The 24,317-nt window shown below is 19.0% G+C and overlaps 8 protein-coding genes across 11 annotated transcripts; 3 read left to right on the forward strand and 5 right to left on the reverse strand.

Moving 5' to 3' along the window:
• Window positions 1-2,881: 2,881 nt before the first annotated feature.
• Window positions 2,882-3,868, forward strand: PGSY75_1015000 (putative FAD synthetase; the record flags this gene model as incomplete). The annotated part of the gene is made up of 1 exon (XM_018785916.1): window positions 2,882-3,868. The coding sequence occupies one exon, from the start codon at window positions 2,882-2,884 to the stop codon at window positions 3,866-3,868; it is 987 nt and encodes a 328-aa protein (XP_018641533.1).
• A 717-nt stretch (window positions 3,869-4,585) lies between these two features.
• Window positions 4,586-5,800, reverse strand: PGSY75_1015100 (conserved protein, unknown function; the record flags this gene model as incomplete). The annotated part of the gene is made up of 1 exon (XM_018785917.1): window positions 4,586-5,800. The coding sequence occupies one exon, from the start codon at window positions 5,798-5,800 to the stop codon at window positions 4,586-4,588; it is 1,215 nt and encodes a 404-aa protein (XP_018641534.1).
• Window positions 5,801-6,699: 899 nt separating this feature from the next.
• PGSY75_1015200 (putative cysteine--tRNA ligase) lies at window positions 6,700-9,621 on the reverse strand (the record flags this gene model as incomplete). Of its 3 annotated transcripts, none has more annotated exons than XM_018785919.1 (3): window positions 6,700-8,364; window positions 8,483-8,634; window positions 9,408-9,621. In XM_018785919.1, the coding sequence occupies 3 exons, from the start codon at window positions 9,619-9,621 to the stop codon at window positions 6,700-6,702; spliced, it is 2,031 nt and encodes a 676-aa protein (XP_018641537.1). The 3 variants fall into 3 exon arrangements, with proteins under 3 accessions (XP_018641537.1, XP_018641536.1, XP_018641535.1); XM_018785918.1 differs by having other exon boundaries at window positions 8,483-8,637; XM_018785920.1 differs by lacking the exon at window positions 9,408-9,621 and having other exon boundaries at window positions 8,483-8,599.
• Window positions 9,622-10,383: 762 nt separating this feature from the next.
• On the forward strand, window positions 10,384-11,910 carry PGSY75_1015300 (putative methionine aminopeptidase 1b; the record flags this gene model as incomplete). The annotated part of the gene is made up of 1 exon (XM_018785921.1): window positions 10,384-11,910. One exon carries the CDS (start codon window positions 10,384-10,386, stop codon window positions 11,908-11,910), a length of 1,527 nt encoding a protein of 508 aa, XP_018641538.1.
• A 1,194-nt stretch (window positions 11,911-13,104) lies between these two features.
• On the forward strand, window positions 13,105-15,369 carry PGSY75_1015400 (hypothetical protein; the record flags this gene model as incomplete). Its single annotated transcript, XM_018785922.1, has 1 exon — window positions 13,105-15,369. The coding sequence occupies one exon, from the start codon at window positions 13,105-13,107 to the stop codon at window positions 15,367-15,369; it is 2,265 nt and encodes a 754-aa protein (XP_018641539.1).
• A 447-nt stretch (window positions 15,370-15,816) lies between these two features.
• On the reverse strand, window positions 15,817-17,613 carry PGSY75_1015500 (hypothetical protein; the record flags this gene model as incomplete). Its single annotated transcript, XM_018785923.1, has 1 exon — window positions 15,817-17,613. The coding sequence occupies one exon, from the start codon at window positions 17,611-17,613 to the stop codon at window positions 15,817-15,819; it is 1,797 nt and encodes a 598-aa protein (XP_018641540.1).
• A 1,149-nt stretch (window positions 17,614-18,762) lies between these two features.
• On the reverse strand, window positions 18,763-20,736 carry PGSY75_1015600 (heat shock protein 60; the record flags this gene model as incomplete). Its single annotated transcript, XM_018785924.1, has 2 exons — window positions 18,763-20,363; window positions 20,595-20,736. The coding sequence occupies 2 exons, from the start codon at window positions 20,734-20,736 to the stop codon at window positions 18,763-18,765; spliced, it is 1,743 nt and encodes a 580-aa protein (XP_018641541.1).
• A 920-nt stretch (window positions 20,737-21,656) lies between these two features.
• Window positions 21,657-23,780, reverse strand: PGSY75_1015700 (putative tubulin binding cofactor c; the record flags this gene model as incomplete). 2 transcript variants are annotated; one of them, XM_018785925.1, is made up of 9 exons in its annotated part: window positions 21,657-21,812; window positions 21,966-22,098; window positions 22,221-22,288; window positions 22,388-22,460; window positions 22,578-22,651; window positions 22,753-22,807; window positions 22,939-23,159; window positions 23,289-23,449; window positions 23,714-23,780. In XM_018785925.1, the coding sequence occupies 9 exons, from the start codon at window positions 23,778-23,780 to the stop codon at window positions 21,657-21,659; spliced, it is 1,008 nt and encodes a 335-aa protein (XP_018641542.1). The 2 variants fall into 2 exon arrangements, with proteins under 2 accessions (XP_018641542.1, XP_018641543.1); XM_018785926.1 differs by lacking the exons at window positions 21,657-21,812; window positions 22,221-22,288 and having other exon boundaries at window positions 22,075-22,098.
• Between the last annotated feature and the right edge of the window lie 537 nt (window positions 23,781-24,317).

Genomic DNA, 24,317 nt, shown 5'->3' on the forward strand with positions numbered 1-24,317 from the left:
TATGGATACATTCCTATTATTTCAACGTAACGATAAATGAATATACATATATATATATATATATATATATTTTTATATTTTGTTATGTTTTTTTTTTTTTTTTTTTTTTTTTGTTTAGTTATGCATGTCAAAAGAAAAAATACATAAGAATATTGCAATGTCTAAAAAAAAATTGTATATAACCAAATAATGAAAGATTAAGATGAAAATGGTGTGAATGTCTTTTTAATTTTAATATATGATAAAATGAAAAAAATAAGAAATCAATAAATCAAATAAAAACAATAAAACAAAAGAAAATACAACAAAAAATCTATTATAAATAAAAAGACAAAGATATATATTTATCTGCAAATATTAGTAACACAATAAAAATTGAATAAAAAATAAAAAGTTACAAAGTATTCTTTAATGCAGACACAATAATACATATGTATATATATATATATATATATGAAACTCTTAAAAAATTTTAAGAATGTTTCTGCAAGGCGGAAAAATAAATAAACAATTGATAAATACATATAATATTTTTGTTATTTCACAAAATTTATAGAAAACCAAAAAAACGAAAAAACAAAAAAAAAAAAAAGAAAAACATATTTTTTTCTACAATGATAAGAACATGCTCTTAAACAATTAAATTTATTTATTTTATATTATTTTATTTTTTTTAATTATATTTAAAATAAAATATATTTCTATGTTAAATATAAAATATGTATTTTGGTAGGAAACATATATATATATATAAAGATATAATGTTATTTTTTTTAATAAATTTTTATTTATTGAGAATGTATAAGTACTTGTTAAATAAAAAAATCACAATGCAACAAAGTGCAAGAAATTTGTATTTTTTTTTTTTTTTTATGCTCACATGATATATGTATATATATATATATATAAATATACATATAAAATATATATTTATATGTATACCTTTTCTGTTTTCATTACACACCTTACAAGATCAATATAAATTTATTGCATTATCATTTTACAATTTTGTATTATTTAAATGTATGCTTTTTTTTTTATATATAAAATTTTATTTTTTCAATAAGAAATACAAAAATTACGAAAAAAAAAATATTTTAATAATTATTTATATACATAAGAATAATGGAAGGAAATACGTTTTAATATAATTACTAAATATAATTATATTTATAACTCTTGTAATAGTCAGAAAAATTCTATCATCATTTTTGTTATATATTTTTCGTTAAGACAAAATAAATGTATAACTAAAATTTTTTGGAACCTTTTAAAGAGTTATATATATAAGGTTTTATGATATCATTCTTCTTTTTGAATTTGACAAAGGAATAAAAGTAACACAATAAACTATATAACGTATTTATTATATATATACACATATATATATATTTTTTATATATACCATTATATTTGTAGAATTTTAATTCACAAATACTTATTTAATATATAGGAATATCAAATATTGTCTGCTTATTCAAAATTGATACATTTGTTGTAGAAATAAACAATATTAAAATATTAAGAAAGGAAATAAATAAAGTTAACTTATGTTTTAATAATTTAAAAAAATATATATTATAAAAAGAATTAAAATACTGCATATATAGTTACACATTCTTTTAATACTTTATAAGAATTACATACATGCTAATATTAAATATATAATGAAACTTATAAAAATATAATTTCTGTGATTTTTTCAAAAAAAATGTTTCTCTATTTTTTATAATATTAATGCATGTGTATCTACGTATTCTATGTGAATATTTATTTGGAATAAAAATTTATATATATATTTTTTTTTTTTCATGTATTTTTCTTTTTCTATTTTTCTACATAAAAAAGAATGATTGAATAGGATATGTTGAAAATATATTAATATGTGCAAATGGTGTCATTAAAAATATGAAAATAAAACAAATTAGAAGGAATATATTTTAAACCGTTCTTTTTTTTTTTTTTTTTTTTTTTTTTCTTATATATATGATTATATAACCATTAGATTCATTTTTATCATAAATGAAATATTATATAAAGAATTATGATTCCTTTGATGGTAATTAACATGTTGACATTTTTGAATAAAAAAAAATGTTGTACACTAAACTATTTAAAAACAGACAAAACAAAAAAAAAAAAAAAAACAAAAAAAAAAAAATGAAAGTATATTATTAACATATTATATTAAATCATTATTAAATATTCTTTATGCATTCAAATATTCTATAACAAATATATATATATATATTTATATTTATATTTATTCATTTAAATGCATTATTATATTTATCAGTTTTATACTTCACAATTGGCCTGTTTAAATTAATTTATAATTATATAGAATAATTAATAAATGTGTACTACTCTTTATAATTACATATATAACTTTACGAAGTATAATTTATTTATTATTATGCTATATTTTCACAATATATATATATATATATACGCTCAACGTTACATAAGTATTTATGTTATTTTTATATAATATATTGAATTTATATTTTTATTTTTACTTTTAAAATTAATTAATTATTTAAGGTTATGTTAGAAATATATTTCGTCAATTTCTTTTCAGTTCCCAAATTATTTTATTTTATTTTATTTTTTTTTTTTTCCGACATATACCCATCATAATTAAAAAAATAAATATAGTGTTATATAATATAATATAATTAATATAATAATATATATTATTTATTTTTTAATTATATTCATGAAATATTTTTAATTTGTACACTTTGAAATTATTAAAAATATGCTAATTAAAGTTGTTTTAAAATAATTTTAAGATATTATAATAAATAATTTTGATTATCTGCCAATATATCAAAAAAAAAAAAAAAATTTTTTTTTTTTTTTTTTTTAATATATAATAATGGATGGGAAAGACAATGATGAATGGAATGATTATTCAAATTCATTGATGCTATATGAAAGGATAGAAAAATTATATAATGATCATTTGATTGAAAAAAGTAAATTAAATGAAGAGAATAAAGAGTTAATTAATAATAATGTGGCCCATATTCAGAGGGAAACAAAAAATGTTTTTAGAAATAAGGATATGATTAAGGAAAGTATGTATAATTATGATATAAAAAATTATTATAATGATGAATTTATATTAAAAAAAAAAGTGATGGAGTTATCGGAAGATATTATGAAAGGTATAGATTATATTTATGATATTTTTCGTTTATGTAATGAGAGTAATGTCTTTTTATCATTTAATGGTGGAAAGGATGCTGTTGTTATTTTACATTTATTTCGATGTGCATATGCAAAATATCTTAAGGATATGAATATCAAAAGAAAAAAACCACACCTTATTTATTTTAAAGATGAAATGAATGAATTTCCTGAAGTTTATCAATTCTTAAATGAAAGTGCTTTTATGTTTGATTTTCATATAAGTATAATCAAAGGAACTTGGAAAAATGGTATTACTAATTTTATAAAAAACGTTCAAAAAAAACATCAAACTACTATTATAGATCAATTGAAAATAAATTCTATTGATTCAACCATATTTCATTCTACATTAGCTTTTATAAATGGTACAAGATTTAATGATACCAATACTGAAAAATTACAAATTTTAAATGTTAGTTCAAGAGGATTACCACCATATTTATATGTTAATCCTGTCTTTTATTGGACCTATGGTGCCATATGGACATTTATACTTTATTTTAAATTTAGTTATTGTATTTTATATGATCATGGATATTCTTCCATTGGTTCAATAAAAGATACAGTTAAAAATGAATTTTTAAAATGTAACGATTGTTATTTACCTGCTTATTTCTTGAAAAATTGGAATTATGAAAGATATAATAGAATACAACCAAATGACAAATAAATAAAATTTTTAATAATAAAATTTAATGTTGACAAATTTAAAACTTTTTGCATACACAACATATTAATAATTTTTTTTTTTCTTTTAATGTTTAGTTAATTAAAATATATATATATATATATATATATATATATATATATGATATAGAATATTATTTATATTTCTTTTAAAATAATTTGTGATCTTGTTTTATATAATTTTTTTTTTTTTTAATTAAAATGTGCAAATTTTTAGTATCTATCTATATCTATATATATATATATATATATATATATATATGTATAGATTTGCATTTATGATTATAAACAATACATAATTATATCCAACTTGGGATTCTTTATTTGATATATATAATTTGTTTTTTTTTTTCTTTTTAAATAAAAAGAAAATGCACTAAATATATTATTTTAACAATTCTGACAAACACTTTTTATTTTTTTTTATTGTTTTAGGATTTTATTTTTGAACATTTTTTTTTTAACAATAAAAAATTTTTAATTTAATTTTATTATATAAACAAAAAAAAAAAAATAGATACATATATATATACATACCTATTTATCATATTTAATAAGGGAAGTGTGCGTAAAAAAAGAGAAAATTAATTAATAACATATATACATATATATATATATATATATATTTTTTATGTACAAAAAAAATAAGCATAAGAATGATAAAATTATCAATGTATTATATGTTTGCTATATATTTGGTTTAATTATCTGATTCATTGGAATTATCTGAATTATATTCACTCAAAAGGCTTTGAACATTTTCTTTTTTCTTTATTACAAAATTAAAATTTGTTTCTTTCTTTATTTTATTAAACATTGGTTTTTGAATTATATTTTTAAATGATGAACTATTATTACTTATCGTATTTTTGAAAGAGTTATTATCTGTTTTGTCTTGTTGATTACCTTTGAATTTACCTTCAATATCAATATTTGTTCCTTTGATATTTACTGTACTTTCTTTTTCATATATATATTTTTTCTTTTTTAATAATAAATCTGAAAATGATCCATTAACTTTATTGGTATTATCTCCATCTGAATGATAATGTTCACTCTCATCCTCATCCTCACCTTCACCTCCACCTATATATTCATTATCTTCTTCCTGGTTACTTTTATTATCATCAAGTTCTACTTCTTCTATTATAATATTATCCTTTTCCATATTCTTATTTATCCATTTATTATTTGATTGATTATATTTGTTCAAATTGTCCCCTACATGATCTGTAGACGATCTATTTTTATTAAGTAAACTAAAAAATGCCTTTTCATCCTCTGAGTCTAGATTATTCATAAAGAAATTATTTTCTTTATTTTCTAATTCACTTTTTTCATATAAACGATTTAAAGCTTTATTTATACTATTAAATTTATCTAAATGTCTTTTATTCATATTTTGTAATTCTTCTAATTGTTCATTCATTTTTAATTCTAACATTGCATTATATGATTGTTTTTCTGTATTTTTAATTTTATCTTCATCTTTAACATTACTATTTCTATAATAATCATCTGCTAATTCTTGTTCTTTATGTGCATCATAAGTTCTTGTACCTCCAGCTATTAATAAATAATCACCATTTTTAGGATCTGTTTTAAATATAATTTCATTTTTGCATTCTTGACATTTCCCATAAAATTTCCATATTGGTATATTCAAATAAGTTTCATCTTTTAATTTTTCAACTCTTGAATTAAATTTTGTACCAACGTACGTAAACGTTTTACATTTATTACATTTCAAAGTAAATGGATACATCATTCTTATATTCATTAATTTCTTTTTAGTCTTATTCTTGTTCCTATTCTTTCTCTTTTCTATTTTTTTTAATAATTTCTTACTTTCCATTAACTTATCCGGATCAAAATCCGGAGGGATATATTTATTCAAAACTTTCCTTTCAGCCATTTTTTAACAAAAATAAAACATAACTGAATTAAAATAAAACATCATACGATAAGAATAAATATATATATATATATATATATATATATATATTATGATTGTTATTTTTTATTTTTTATTATATTATAAGGAATATTATTTTCCTATTATATATGTATATCATAAAAAATTAAACAAACACAGAATTGCCCATTGTTAATTTATCATAATGCAATATTTTTTTTTTTTTTTAAGTTATATATACAAATTATATGCTACAAACTGTCATTTTAAAAAATAAAATATATTATTTTATACATAATCCTAAGTATTAAAAAAAATTCCTTATTAAAAATATTAAATGAATAAATTCTTCAAAATTAGAAGTTAATTAAATGTTCAAAAAATTATAAAATGTAAATCTTCAAGTTTTAATTTTTATAATTATATTAAAAAAAATAAAAAAAAAGAGATAATAAAATAAAATAAAAAGTAATATTTTTTAAAAAGATATTCAAAAAGTGATTATTAAAATTATATATTATATATATATATAATAATATAATAATATCATTTATTAGCATTTACAACATTTTAATATGCTAAAATTATAACAAATAAATCACATTCATTAAATAGATAATTAATAAAAATATATATGACTTGTAAGATATATATAATATTATAAAAATGTAATTAAAAAAAAACTTTCTATTTTTTCTATTACATATATATATATATATATATATATATATATATATATATATATATGGATATATATATAATATATAAATATATTTACCAATTATTATTCCACAAATTTAATAACATATAAATTTATGTATATATTTAATTCGTTTAATTTTTTTTAATTTATGGACTTCCCATTTATTCATTTATCCAATTATACTATATATTCTTTATTATTCTCTCTTTTCATTTTGATTACCCTTTTTCTGATTTCCTGCCATTTTTTTACTTAATTCTTGCTCTCTCTTATTTTTTTCTTGTTGTAATTGATTATCATCTATAATTTTTATAACAAATTCGTTGTTAGGTCTATCATCAATTAAAATACCCATGTTTAATAAGTGCTGATCTCTTAACAAATCACATTCTTTTAATAAAAGTTCATTGTTTGTTTTTATATTATTTATAAATTCTGAGTGTAGTTGTTCATTTTTTTCTTGTGCAGCAACAGGATCTAAATCATTTTTTTTGTTTTTTTCTTTTAAAATATTTCGAATTAATTTTGCATTGCTTTGTAAGTTTATTCTAATATTTCTTCTATAGGTACCAAGTGTTTGTAAGAGTTCATCAAATTTGTCATATTTTCCTTTATTTGCATCACCATATATTAGTCCAAATGTCTCAAAAATAAAATTAATATAATGTTTTATTTCTAAAAGTAATCCGATTTGTATTTTTTCCTTATCCACATATATATTTACTTCTGTAATTAATTTTTGAATAGCTAAAAGAGCATCAGGTGTATTAAAATTATCGAGGAAATGTTCATGGATTTTGCTTTTTGTTTGTCTAAATAATAAATTTAATTTATTATCTGCATCACTCCAATATAAATTACAACTATTGAGATCAAAATTGTTTATTTTCATATGAATTAAGGCAAAAAAGTTGGTAAATGATTTATCGATTTCAATACATTGTACCATGCTTTCTCCATTAGGGCTATAATTCATAAAATTATCCCACTTATTAAGAAGAAATAAAATACGAATTTGATTCGAAGTATATTTTGTTAACATATTTTTTATTGTTATAAAATTTTTTAATGATTTGGACATTTTTAAACCTTCAATATGTAAATGTCCTGAGTGTAAAAAATAATTTACCCATTGACTATGATCAAAGAAAGCTTCACTTTGAGCTAGTTCATTATCATGATGAGGAAATCTTAAATCAATACCTCCACTATGAATATCTAAAACATCTCCTAATATATTACTTGCCATAGTTGAACATTCAATATGCCAACCTGGTCTTCCCTTTCCCCAAGGGGAATCCCAATTTGGTTCATTTGGTTTAGAGGATTTCCATAATGCAAAATCGTATGAATTCTTTTTCGTCTTTGAAATTACTCCTAAATCCCCTTCTCCTTCTAATATTTTATTTTCATCTTTTACAGATAAAGGTTCCATACGTGCATAAAAATGTTTTTCACTTTTTTTAAATTCATCAATATCAAAATATACACTTCCTTCTTCACTTACATAAGCATATTTGTTTTCAATAATTTTTTCTATATATTTTACAATATCATCTACATATTCACTTACTCTAGTAATAGCTGTTGGTAAAAGAACGTTCAAACTCTTCATGTCTTCCCAAAATTCATATTCCCATTTTCTAGCTAATTCAGTAAAGCCAATTTTTTCTTCTACACTTCTCTTAATTATCTTGTCATCAATATCTGTTATGTTTATTACCATAAATACATCATACTTGAAATAATTAACTAAAATTCTTCTTATAATATCAAAGCTAACATATGTTCTTGCGTGTCCCAAATGGGCAGCATCGTAAACGGTTGGACCACAAGCGTACCACTTTATTTTATTTCCCTCCTAAATTATAAAAAAAAAAAAAAAAAAAAAAAAAAATTCAATAAAATATAATATATAAAAATATTATATATATATATATATATATATTATTATATAATCCAGAAATTTATAAGTTTACCTGAGGTATAAATTCCACTTTGCTATGTGTCAAAGAATTGTTCACAAACAAGTTAGTTATTTTCTTTCCTTCTTTTGAGGGTTGATTCCATTTTGGTAATTTATTATCATTATCCATTTTTGAATGAAATAATCTTTTAAATATGTATTTATCTACTTAAAATGAAAAAAAAAAATTATAAATAAATAAATATATATATATATATTTGTTTATTTATAAATACATTGAATATATAACTGAATGATTTATTAAAAAAATATATATTACACATACATATTTATTAATGACACTTTTATATTTATATTGTACAATATTATTTATTTATTATTTCGCTTATTAATTTTAAAGCATATAAACATTATTTATATAAATAATACATTTAATAGGTACTATATAAATATATTTGTATTTTTTTTTTTTTTAAATAGGTAACAAAATATATGAATATTTAAGTATATATTAAGTATACATCAAAAATGTAATATTAGTAACAGTACATTTTCATTTATATTTTTCACACGTATATTTAAATGTGAATATTTAAATATAAAGGATGTATATAATAAAATATATAAAACTTTTAATATTATTTATAAGATGAAATAAATAAATAAATACATATATATATAAATAAATATATATATACATATATATATATGGTCCATTATAAAGAGAAATAAAATTATGAATTGTAAAATGCAACCACTCCAATTTATTTAGAGGTATGAAAAAAATATATACATATAAAATGGTCTAAAGATGAATGGATAAACGATAATAACATGTATATTAAAAAAAGGATTCATAAAAATAATACAAAAAAAATATATATGCAATATTATACAACATATATATATTATATATTTATTTATTAGATGGTATAGAAATTAATATGTATGTAATTTTGCTTTTTTCTAATTCATACTTTTATGAAAATTCTTATTTCTATTAAGAAATGAATTTCGTATAAAAAACATTCCCCCACTTTTTGTGGCTTTCCTATTTGTAGAAAGAACTGTTTGTTGATGTCCTAATTTTAATAATAAACTTCTTTTGATATTATTCTTTAATGTATTAGGTAAATTTAATTTATATAAATATACAAATAATGCTATACATATAAAAAGGAAAAGATTCATTTCATTTTTATAACCACATATACATATATATATATAACAGAAGTGTTTATATATATATATACATATTATTTATATATTACATGAATTTTGATAAATGCAAGAAAATTCGAAACATGAAGAAAAAAAATATATATAATATATTATATATATATATAGAGAGAAACAAATAAATTATAAAAAAAAAAAAAAAAAAATTATGTTTTATGAATTATAAATTATTAAATGAAAAATAAAAAAACAAAACAAAACAAAAAGAAATAAAAAAAAAATGTAAAAAAAAAGAATATATTCTATGGATATGCATATGAACAGATGAAATTCTGAATTATATATTTTTTATGAGTGTTATATAAAAAAAAATTTTTTTTTATTATATTATGTATATTTATATTCACTTAATAAATATATACAATATATATATAATATATATATATATATATATATATATGTATATAATATAATAATATTATATTATATTACATATGTAATATAAATCTATATTATAATATATATATCATATTATATATTTATTTATAAATTTATTTATTTATTTTATTCTATGTTTTTTAATTTTTTCACTTATCTATATAAATATATTATAGATTTAAAAATGTGAAAAATGCTTCTTTCACAAATGAAAAAAAAAAAAAAAAGAAAAAGAAAAAACAGTTTTACATTTCTTCTTTTGAAGAAAAATATATAAAAAGAACAACGCTATTTAAAAAATAAAATAAAACAAATATATATAAATTATATTTCATTATGGCAAATATTGAAGATATAGAAAAACAAATTGAAAATATAAAAATCAATTCAGATGATAATGAGAATTTTGTTTCTAAGAATAAAAATAGTTTATTAAATGGAGTAAATTTGGAAGATAATGAAATAAGAAATAATGAAAAATCTGTTGATTATAATAATAATAATGAAAATGATACTATGAATGAAAAAAATAAACATGTTAATAATAATGAATATTCTAATAAAGAAAATAGTAATAATAATAATTTAGATGCACAGATAATAAATGAGACTTTAAATTTAAATGAAAAGGTTGAAAAAAAAAATGAAGAAAATTTGTGTAGTGGATGTAAAAAAGTATTAATTAAAAAATTAAGTTGCCCTATATGTTTAAAAAATAAAATATTTAGTTATTTTTGTAATCAAGAATGTTTTAAGGGTTCATGGAAAGAACATCAAAAGATACATGAAAATATGAATAAGGAAGATAATGATAAAGAAGATCAGAAGAAGACTATAGTTAAAAAACATTTATCACCAGAAAATTTTGATCCTACTAATAGAAAATATTGGGCTTATGATGACCATTTAAAAAATTTTGTTAATTTTAAATTTACAGGAGATATACGACCATGGCCTTTATCTAAAATTAATCATGTACCCTCACATATTGAACGACCAGATTATGCAGTTAGTTCTATTCCAGAATCGGAATTAATATATAAGAGAAAAAGTGATATATATGTAAATAATGAAGAAGAAATACAAAGAATTAGAGAAGCTTGCATATTAGGAAGAAAAACGTTAGACTATGCTCATTCATTAGTTTCACCAGGAATTACAACTGATGAGATAGATAAAAAAGTTCACGAATTTATAATTGGAAATAATGCATATCCATCAACTTTAAATTATTATAAATTTCCAAAATCATGTTGTACTTCTGTGAATGAAATTGTATGTCATGGGATACCAGACTATAGACCATTGAAATCGGGTGATATAATAAATATTGATATTAGTGTTTTTTATAAAGGTGTACATTCAGATTTAAATGAAACTTATTTTGTTGGAGATATAAATGATGTACCCAAAGAAGGTAAAGAATTAGTAGAAACTTGTTATTTTTCTTTAATGGAAGCAATTAAAAAGTGTAAACCTGGAATGTTTTATAAAAATATTGGAACTTTAATAGATGCATATGTATCAAAAAAAAACTTTTCAGTTGTTCGTTCGTATTCAGGACATGGTGTTGGAAAACTATTTCACAGTAATCCAACCATACCTCATTTTAAAAAAAATAAAGCAGTAGGTATAATGAAACCTGGCCATATTTTTACTATTGAACCTATGATTAATCAAGGGCACTATAGTGATGTATTGTGGCCAGATCAATGGACAAGTGCAACGTCAGATGGAAAATTGTCAGCTCAGTTTGAACACACTTTATTAATTACTAACAACGGGGTAGAAATTTTGACAAAGCGAACTCAAGATTCACCTCCACTTGGTTTTGATACAAAAGATGAACTATACTATAATTAAATATATACATATATTTTATTCTTATAAAAAATGTTTCAAGATAAGAAAAAAAAAAAAAAAAAAAAAAAAACTCATATATATATATATATATATATTTGGATAATTATTCATATTTTACTTCCTTTTTAATTAATTGGTTTCTTGGCGAACCCAAGGAAAACAGAATAATTTGTTTTCATCTTTTAAATATATATATTTTTTTTATTTATTTGTTATTTTAAAATTAGATCCATGTGTTTTAGATATTCACTTAATTTTTGAATTTTTTCAATTGAATTAATATATATATATATATAATATATGCCTTTAAAAAAAAAAAATTCATGAATATATTTTTGTGTGAATTATATACATATATATATCAATACAATGATCAAAATATATATTGGCCATTCTTTATTTTATATTTGTGCATATTTCTATATTTCCAAATTTATTTGTATTATATTTATTTATATATAAAAGAAACTATTCACTATATAATATATATATATGTTCCTTTTTGTTTTGTTATTTTTATAATATTTAATTGTTTGGTTACTAATTCGAACATGTAAAACAACTTTTTAATAATGAAATAAATAAATATATAAATATATAAATATATATATATATTGAATACTTTTCTTATTTATAATTAAACGTAAAGAACTATACAATATGTGGATATCATATCATACAATTGTAAAAACAACAAAGCTTGTTAATTGTATGTATAATATATATATATATTCTTTCTAATTAATTTATTTAAGAAATAATTAATGTATATATAATAATACTTATACAGTTAAACACAATATCATATATACACGAAAATATTGAAATACGAATTATTGTACTAATGTGTAAAATGGTATTGTATAATGTGAACAAAATATAATTATATACTCCTCTCTCCCTCAAAAAAATAAAATAAAAAAAAAATATATATATATAAAATAAAATAAGTAAACAAATAAAATAATAATAAACCATATTCTAGATAATGCGACGAATATAAATGTATAAAGTTATTTTATAACTGTTTCATTTTTGTGTTACTTGCATTTAAGAATATATATATATATATATATTTTTTTTTTTTTTTTTTTTTTTTTTGTATATTTTATTAAGATTAATATATACTTAGTACATTTATTTTATCTCTAAAATGGAATGATTCAAAAAAAAGAAAAAAAAAAAAAATGAATAATGATAATGAAAAAGTTAATAGAAAATAATGTAATTAAATTAAATTATGAAAATTTTTTAACAAAATATAAATTAAATTCAGGGAGTGACCATAAGGATTTGAATGATGAAGAACTGTATGAACATTTCATAATTAATAAATTCAATTACTCCAATCCTTTAGGATGTTTACCCCCAAATATTTCTGATATAAAAGAATATTATTTAGATGGAATAAATATTTTTGAAGTAATAGATTATGTAAATATTAGTGAACGAATGTATAAATTTGAAAATATTACCGAGGAAGATGATAAAGAAAATGAAGACAACAGCAAAGAAATTTTCAGCCATTCAGAACCAGACGAAAAATATGATTGTGAAATAAAAAGTAGAAAAAATAATAAAAGTAATAAAATATCAAATAATAATAAAAAAGATGATAATAATATAAAAAGTAATAAGTATAGAAGATTCTATCGTTTTTTATTATATGATGGAAAAACTTTCATATACGCGTATGAACAAGAATATAATGAAATATTCACATATCTTGAAAGTAATAAATATATATATCCCAAAATTATATTATATAATAAACCTTTAATTCGCCGAGGGGCTATATTATTAAAAAAGAACCAAGTTACAATTTTGTTTAAAGGATGTAGTGTATCACATGATGACACGCAAGATAATGAAATAGAAGATTTTCCTTTAATATCTGAAAGCAATAATATAAATTCAGGAGTTCATCAAAATATACATGATGATTTATATAGTACAAGGAATACCTATGACAATAAAAATGTAACTGATGATTCACATAATTTAATTAGAAAATTTTATTATGACGATAAATATGAGGAAAAAGAAGAATATAAAACTTATTATGAAAATACAAACAATTGTGGTGTATTAAGTAATTCGAATCGTTCTAATGAATATTATTCTAGAGGTAATATGCATAATAATAATAATTATTCAATTAATGAATATGCAAAACATAATTATAAATATGATCAAAATAATGTGAAAAAAAATACACAATATTATGATAATAAAGATAAAAATTTTCATATCACATCAATGGATTATAAAAATAATAATCATGAATATACAGGAAATAATTATAACAATAATAATAAGGGTAATCATTATCATTCCCATAATAGTCATAACAATCATATGCATGATCCACCTAAAAGTAATAATTATATAGGTTCGAATAGGTATAATACCGACAAAGCTTCATATAATTATTATAATAATAATTATAAGAACAAAGAACATTCTATTGATCCTCCAAGGAATAATTACTACACACATGGAATAAATGATGATGAGTATTCTAAGGGAAATTGTCTTAACAGGTTTGAATATAATAATCATAATAATTATAAGGAACCCTTTCGAAATTATTCTAACAATCATCCAAGAAACAGTTATAACAAAAATAAATATAACATTTTTAATGAAAACAAACGTAACAGTTCTAACAGAAATAAACGTAACAGTTCGAATAAAAATACTCGTAATAGTTCGAAGGAATATTTTAGAAGGAATTCTAATAAATTTGATAATGAATATGATAAAATATATCATGATAATAATACCAGAATAAATCATCATAGTGATTTTTCTAGAAAAAATAATAATTATTTTTATAGAAATAATGATAATAATTATAATAATGAGACTTATGTAAAGAACCACTTTTCTAATGAGGTACAGAATAATGTAGGCTATCAAAGATTAAGTGATAATTTGGAAACTAGAAACAGAATGAATTATGAAAATAATAATAATTATTATTCAACATATGGACATTCTGATTATAATGTTAATTATAATGATAAGAATAAAAGGAATATACCATTGAGTAATTTAAATGAAAACAATAATTATATCCCATCTAATAATTGTTATACAGAAAATTATTTAGCAGAAAAGGAAGGTGATAGAAATATACATACAAATCAAATAAATAATTATTCAATTAATTCCATAAACCATAATTTTGAACAAATCAATTCTACCACGTGTAATAATAATAAGAATAATGAATTTCCATATAATAAGGTAGATGATAAAAATAAATTTGTGGAAATGCAAAATATTGAAGAAAAATATCATAATGATAATCAAGAAAGCTCTATAAAGGATTCACAAAATAGCAAGAAATTGATCGACTTAACAGAAGGATTTTTTTCTTCAGATTTTTTTCATAAATCTTATGATTGTAATGATGTTAATAAAAATAGTGATATTATTATCCTGGATGATTAATTAAGTTTATTAATATGTATATTTAATTATATTGAACATAGTTTAATATAATAAAAAATGTTAAATAAGATAATTAAAAATTTCATAATAATAATAATAATAATTATTATTATTATTATTATATATATGAAATATTTATTGTGGACTTTAATTTCCAATGTATAAACAAAATATATAATGCATGTTATATTTCATTATTATCATTATTATATATATATATATATATATATATATATATATATATATATATATATGTTTTAATTTTTTTGTCTTTTGTAACAAAGTTTTTAATTATTAAAAAAAAAAAAAAAAAATTAACAAACATAAAAAAAATTTAATTTAATGAAAAAAATACAAAAATTGATAAATACCATAATAAATTATATTATATAATATTTTCATATTGTAATAAATTTAATATAACATGATTTTTGGTTTGATATAATATTATGAATATAAAAAGTTTTCTTTTGAATTACATACATCTTTCCAAGAACCATTATTTTTTAAAATTTTATAAGCCCTTTGCATTTCATTTATGATTGTTTTATAATTGGAAGGGAAAATATTTGCAACATTTTTGCCTACTTCAAAAGGATTATCTACAAAAAGAAAATATGATTCAAATTTTTTTAATGTCTGAAAATTTTGGTAATAATCATTTATATCTCTTATTGCAATAATACCACTTTTATATTTGTATCCATAAAATTTAAAAAATTCTATTAAAAGTTTAGAAATATCTACATATAAATTATTATGTATGTTATTATTTAATCGTTTTAGTTCATCTCGAATAACAAGATCGTCTTGACAATATTTGCAATCAACACCCATTATATAAAATGGTTTTTCATTCCTTTTAATAGAAATATCTTGAAGTGACGGAAGTATTTTTGGTTCAGCAATATTTTGTAAAAAATGTATTATCATTAAAATTAAAGAAAAAGATGATAAAAATCCTTTTGATCTATCATTAATATTTCTTATCTTTGACCAATATTTTAAGACTATACCCATAGTTTGTAGTCGTTTATCTATAGCTACATATTTTTGAATTAGTTTTGAATTTATCACTGCTAATATATTATTTACAGAAATGTCACAAGATAGCTCAAAAGACTTTTCACGGTTATTACAATAAAAATGGATAATTGGTACTTTAGCTGAAAATCTTTGTTCAATAATACCATTATTAAAATTATTTAAGAGTAAACAAATTTTTTTTAGAAAGGTTATCTGATCTTTTCTGTTCAATAATATTGGTATTTGAATACATATATCGATATCACTATTTCTCATCCAAAAACCATTTATTACTGATCCAAATGGAGTTACATATGAATTTTTATAATGTTTATTAATTTCGTTTTGTAAAAAATTTAAAAATATTTTCATATTATTTATATCATTTATAGATGGTTTTAATGAATATTCTAATTTACTTAATTCATCATTTAATGACTTAATATTATTTGTATTACAACAGTAATTTTTTTGATTTTCTTTTATCATTGATTTTAAATAATTTTGTATATCTTCATTATTATTATTATTATTATTATTATTGTTACATTTGTTATTAGTATCACTATGATATGTATCATAAATATTTTTTTCATAATATATATTATTAGAATGATCACTATTTATATTCTCGTATATAATATTATCAGATTTGTTATAAATTTTATCCATTCTATTTTCTTTACATAAATTATTATCAATTAGAGATTTATTATTTATATTCACTTCTCTTTTTAAATATTCATTATTATTAGAAGTTTCATTCATTTTATCAAAAGGTTTAATATTACCATCATTGATCATATTACACTTAGTATCATTACTGTAACATATGTTTTTCTTGACACAATTAGTTTTAATATCAAAATGTTCCAATTTTTCATTTTTTAGATCCTCTCTATCTATATAATTCCTATTCATATGTAATACATTATTATTTCCACAACTATCAATATTTTCCTTTGCTTTTAATTTTCCTCTTTCTAATACATACTCTTCGTCTGAATCATCACTACTGATATAATCTAAGCTACTATCACTTAATTTAAAGTTGGTCAGTTGAATTTTCTTATCCGATTCAATATTTCTACTATTTTCATCATTATTATATTTTTTTGTACTAAATTCATAAAATGAATTAACTATCTTAAGAAACTTTGTATTGAATCGAGGTACATTATTTAAAAATAAATAAAATCGTAAAGAACTTATATGCATGTATCTTTTTGTTCCTAATATATTAAAAAACATAGAAATTTTTTTATAAATCATTTCATGGCATTTACACAAAATTTTTTTAATTATTGATTCTTTTAAATATTATATGTTCCTTATTTAATATGACCTTTCAAATGGTATTGGTATTATTTGTTATTATGACCAAACCATTATTTTGAAAAAAATTTTCTTTCAAGGTCATTGAAAAAATAAATTCTATATATATATATATATATATATATATATATTTATATTTATAAAATATGTAATTCTTTTCAAAATATACACTTCATTTTTTATTATTACGTTATATTTTTTTTTCTTAACAAAACAATATTATTTACACCTTTATATATTTTTTCTATGAATTTAAAAATAATCATTATAATATTTTAATAACTTGTAAGATGCATTTTGTGTTTTCTTAAATTAACATCCATAAGAATTAATAAGATATTACATTGTTTAATAAATGTATTTTTCTATAAAAAATTTAATTAAATGATTAATATATATATATATATATATATATATATATATATAGTTTAATGCATATATATTTGAAAAATAAAAAAAAGAAAAATAGAATGTAATTTACTTCATATTAATGTTTTTATAGAACATATTTATCTGATATATAATATATATATTTTTTATTTATTCTCATACATAAATATGAAAAATTTTAAAAAATTATAAAAAAGTTCATTATGAAATGTATTAATATTTTTATATATGCACATATATAAATATATATTATATTCTCCAGAGTCACTTTCCAATATAAGCGAACAACGTAATATGATAAAAATTTTGAAAAAATTTTAATTCTTTTAAAATATTAAAAAAATATAAAATATAAAATAAATAAATAAATAAATATATATATATATATATATATATATAACAACACAGATCACAAAACTGCGTATATATTTATAATAAAAAAAAAAAAAAATTCAAGGCGAAATAATATATGTGTACATATATGTATATATATAATAATAATATACACATATAAGCTTCTAGATTAAAATAAATGTAAAGACAAATATATTATTTTTAATTTAATTAAAAAAGATATCTTTCGAAATTGAATATATTAATTATCAAATAATAATTTAATTATTTAATTTAATTCATTTTATTTTAATACATGCCCCCCATATCACCCATAGAATTAACTGAATTCATATGTTGTGATGATTCTTCGTTTTTGGAATCTTTAAAATCAACAATAGCAACTTCTGTTGTTGTCATTAATGATGCTATCGAAGCAGCATCTGATATAGCTGTTTTAACAACTTTAGTTGGATCAATAATACCTGATTCAATCATATCTACATATTTTCCTTCTTGAGCGTTAAAACCTATATTAGAATTTTTTTCTTTTAAAATATTTCCTGCTACAACTGAACCTTCATGTCCAGCATTTTCAGCAATTTGTTTAATTGGTGCTTTACAGGCATCTTTAATAATATTAACACCAACTCTTTGATCATAATTATCAGTTTGAACTGAATCTAATTCCTTCGATGCAAATAAGAGTGCACTACCACCACCTGGGACAATACCTTCTTCAACAGCAGCTTTGGTAGCACAAAGAGCGTCTTGAATTCTGTCTTTAATTTCATTAACTTCTACTTCACTTATTCCTCCTACTTTTATTAAAGCAACTCCACCTGTAATTTTAGCTAGACGTTCTTGTAATTTTTCTTTTTCATAATCTGATGTATTCATTTTTATAGCATTTCTTATACTTTCACATCTTTCATTTATTTCTTCTTTTTTTCCTTCTCCTTCCATAATTAATGTACTATCTTTGGTAACATTTATGGATTTTGCTTTACCTAAATAAGAAACAACTTGTGGATCATCTAATTTTAATCCAGTTTCTTCTGTAATAACTTTTGCTCCTGTCATTACTGCTATATCATGAACCAAGGCTTTTCTGTGTTCACCAAATCCTGGTGCTTTTACTGCACATATTTTTAAACCTAGTCTTAATTTGTTTACAATTAATGTAGCCAATGCATCACTATCAACATCTTCTGCTATAACTAATAAGGATGATTGATTCTGTAATACATGTTCCAAAACTGGTAATAAAGATTTAACAGTAGATATTTTTTTTTCATGTATAAGTATATATGGTTTATCAAGTTCTACTTTCTGATCTTTGCTATTATTAATAAAGTATGGAGAAATATAACCTCTATCAAATTTTATACCTTCTACAATTTCTAATTCATGTTGTAGCGTCTTTCCTTCAGTAACTGTTATGGTTCCTTCTTTTCCTACTTTTTTCATGGTATCAGCAATTAGTTGACCTATATTTTTATCACCATTTGCTGATATACTTGCGACATTGAAAATTTCTTCTGTTGTTGTAACATCTTTCTTTATTGAATTTAAATACTCCAAAACCTTTTCTACACCTTTATTTATACCTCTTAATAAATCCATTGGGTTCATTCCAGAGTCAACAGCTTTGCAACCCTGTTGAAATATAGATCTAGCTAAAATTGTAGCTGTTGTTGTACCATCACCTGCTTTGTCATTGGTATTTGCAGCAACTTGTTTTACCATTTGTGCACCAAGATTAGCTAGCTTGTTATTAAACTCAATGCTTTTAGCAACTGTTACACCATCTTTTGTAATCTTTGGTGAACCAAATGACTGTTCTATTATAACATTTCTTCCTTTTGGACCAAGGGTTACACTAACCGCGTCGGCCAACTTATTACAACCTATAAATATAAATATAAATATAAATATATATATATATATATATATATATATATAATGTCATATTATGTAAACATAAAACATGTAAAAAAAAAAAATAATAATAACATACTAAAAATTCAAGCATTTATCAGTACATATATATATATATATTTATTGATTTAGATACTATTATTCAATTATACTGATAAATACTAAGAATATAAAAAAAATAGCGCACATTTAAAATTAACCTGTAAGCATAGCAGTCCTTGCATCACTTCCAAATCTTATATCTTTCGATATGTTTCTCTTCTGAATATTACTTAAAATTGAAACACACTTGTTTTTATTACTTCCATTATTAAAAATTTTCCCACGTAATGTTGATATCATGGTTTCTACAATTTAATAAAATACGTTTTCAAAATTTTAATTTTTTACTCTTATTTTATTTTATTTTATTATTTTTATATTATTATTATTATTATTATTATTATTATTATATATATATATATATATATATATATATTATTTTTTTAAAGGTTTACACAATATTTCACATATAATAATTTATCTATATGAATTATTCACAAAATTCAAATAAATAAAATAATTCACATATATTATATTATATACATATAAATATTTATTTATTTAATTTATGAATCGTCAAACATTCATATATCAAACAAAAAAATATAAAAAAAAATTTAATTATTTATACTTATTATAATTTTACATATAAATATATATATATATATATATATGTATATTACATAAAAGTAAATTGATAATATGTAAAAAAAAATAAATAAAATAATAGAGTTTATTTATATATATATATATTTTTTCATAAAATATAAACCTTTTCTTTAAAATGCTTGAAAAATAAAATTATTCAACGTACATATATTTTTTTATTTATATATTATAGTACTATTTTATAAAGATGTTATATTAAATAAATGCACTCGACGTATTCATGTTATAAGTAAAATAATATATAACATTTAAATTTTTTTTTTTTTTTTTTAAATATTAAAAAGGAAATGAAATTTTCTACAAAAACACATCAAATTTAAAATATGTAGATTCATTCATATGATTTAAAATAAAAATAAATATTAATTATAAATATAAATATATATATTTGTGAAATAATAATAATAATAAAAAAAAAAAAAAAAAAAAGAGCTTACAAAAATATAGTACTATATATATATATACATTATATATATATGTACATATAATATTTATTTGTTTTTTTTTATATTATTACCTGAAATTATGGTATTATAAGGAAGAAAATTATTTTAATTTATTCTTTTGAGAAAAGGTGGAAAATTTTCTATTATATAGTTATCATGTGTTAATTTTTCTTGATGAATATCATTATGATTTTTTATATATTTTATTTTGATATTATATATTTCTACCTCTTTATTTATACAAAAATTTGGAGATTTTTCCTGTAATCATTTTTTATTTATATAGAAAAGTAATATTAATATTAATATATTTTATGTATGAATATTTAGAAATATTTTTATATGTACGTTTTATTTCTATTTTCTTTTTTTTTTTTTTTTTTGTTTTTTGTGTTTTTTTTTTATATTCCTTACGTGTGTATTTTGCCAATTAAAATCCATTATTTCCATCCATTTTGGTGAATCTTTGTTTATATTAATTTTTTGTAATAATTCGGATAGTTCATCAAATATTAAGTTATATTTATGGAAAATAAGTTTGGTGGAACTATTAATTGTAAGAAAAAATATGGAAATATATACATATAAATAAATGATATGAAAAAAAAATATGAGAATACACAAAATTTATATATTTTTGAATACTTTTTATTTTCTGTGTTTAATTACTTTTCGATAATTGGATTGCTGATGGTATTAATATAAAAATGGGTATCAACAGCTTCATGTATTCTTATCTATATGTGTAAAATTTATCAATTATAGTAATAATATTTATTAAATAGTTAAAATGTATATATATATATATTTTTATTTTTATATTTTTAAATTAGTACTTGCTTAGAATTTGATAAAATATTGCAGTCTTCACAATTATAAATCATTACAGATGATTCGACAGCTGAAACCCTAAATAATAATTAATATGTGTAAGAATTGAATTTAAAAAAAAAAAAAAGAAAAAGAAAAAGAAAAGAAAATATAATAATGTGTATTCATATACAATGTACACTTTTGGAATTTTACCAGATTGTGCAATGTTTAATTTTTTGTATTAACACAGAGCTTAATATATCAAGTATAATAATTTCGCAATTAACCTATTAAAAAAAAAAAAAAAAAAAAAGAGGAAAGAAAAGAAAAAAATATATTACACTATATTATAGATATATAAATAAATTATACTTCTTTCATGTTTTACTAAGTTATCCAGTAATAAATTAGAACATTCCGTTTCTCCAAATCCTTTTATTATTCTATATAAATATGTTTTTTAAAAAAATTAAAACATAAAACAATGGAACACCGCATAAATTTAATATTATTTTTATTATATATATATATATTATTTTGTTTTTAAATATTTTTATTTGATTATTATAATTACCTTTTATTTTCCATATTTTGAAAAGACATCTTATATTGGTTTAGATCAATCATATTTTCATTCATTTGCACATCTTCCTTTTCTTCCAATAAATAATCGTCATCAGGTAGTAGGAAATTATCATCATAATTATATTCATTAGGAGTATATGCTTTTTCATTTCTATTTTTTATACTGGATTGTTTTAATGTTTCAATGTCTTTAATTAAATCTTTTAGTTTCTAATAAATTTAAAAAAAAAAAAAAAATTTTTACAGAAATTTATAAATATATAATACAAAAAAATTATTTAAATGTATTAAAACATTTTTGATTTTTTTCTTTAAAAAAAAAAAAAACGGATATTGTACCTTTTCATAAATTATAAGCGAACATGTTTTTAGATATTGAAAATAAATATTAGACACTTGCTCTTTTAGTTTTATGGTTTGATCACTTAATTCATTTATTTCTTTCAATACATCATCATTGCATGTATCTTTTTTTAATTCTTCAATTTTTTTTTCAATGCCTATAACAATATTTAGAAAATTGAACGAAAAAGAAAAAGAAATAATGTAATAAAGGAAAAATTAATAAATAAAAAAAAAATGAAATAAAGAGAAAGGGATTATGTAATAATCATATAATTATAAATATGTAAATAATTCATATTTTAAGATATATATATATATATTACATTTAATTATTATACTATAAATATATTAACTGTCAATATTGAGAAAAAATACTATTTATTTTTAAATATGTATCTTTATTTTTCTATAGAACAAACCTTTTATTTCTTTTTGAAGTTTATCATCATAATTAGTATTATCAACTAGTGTTAAATCTTCATCCATTTTTTTTTTTTATTAGCAAAAATTAAAACCAATTTTTAATTTATCCCCAAAATATATATACTATATATATATAATATATATATATATTAAATACATATGTGTAAAAGTTATTGTGAGTAAAAATTAAAATTTTCTTATATAAAAATTATATACACATATGTAATATATTTTTTATATGTATATATGGAGGTGTATATAATGACAATTAAGTTTTCTTTTATATATTATAGAAATACATGATATTATGATTTTTTATATTAAACATATTTAATATTATTGTAAGGTTTACTTTGTTTTTAGAAAAGGATAATTATTATTCATAATATTTTCAAAAAAATATGTTAACTTATATATATGAGTGAACGTATCATCACATACGATAATATTTTAAGAGAGAATTTATTGTATACATAATATATATAATATATTTCGTTTTTTTTTTTTTCTTTTTTTTTAATGATATATTATACATGAATTATTTATAATACTTTTTTTTTTCTCCTTTTTTTTTATATTATTATACATTTTTAAGCGCAA

The sequence above is a fragment of the Plasmodium gaboni genome, chromosome 10, assembly GCF_001602025.1.
Source record: "Plasmodium gaboni strain SY75 chromosome 10, whole genome shotgun sequence".
NCBI classification, from domain to species: Eukaryota; Apicomplexa; class Aconoidasida; order Haemosporida; family Plasmodiidae; genus Plasmodium; species Plasmodium gaboni.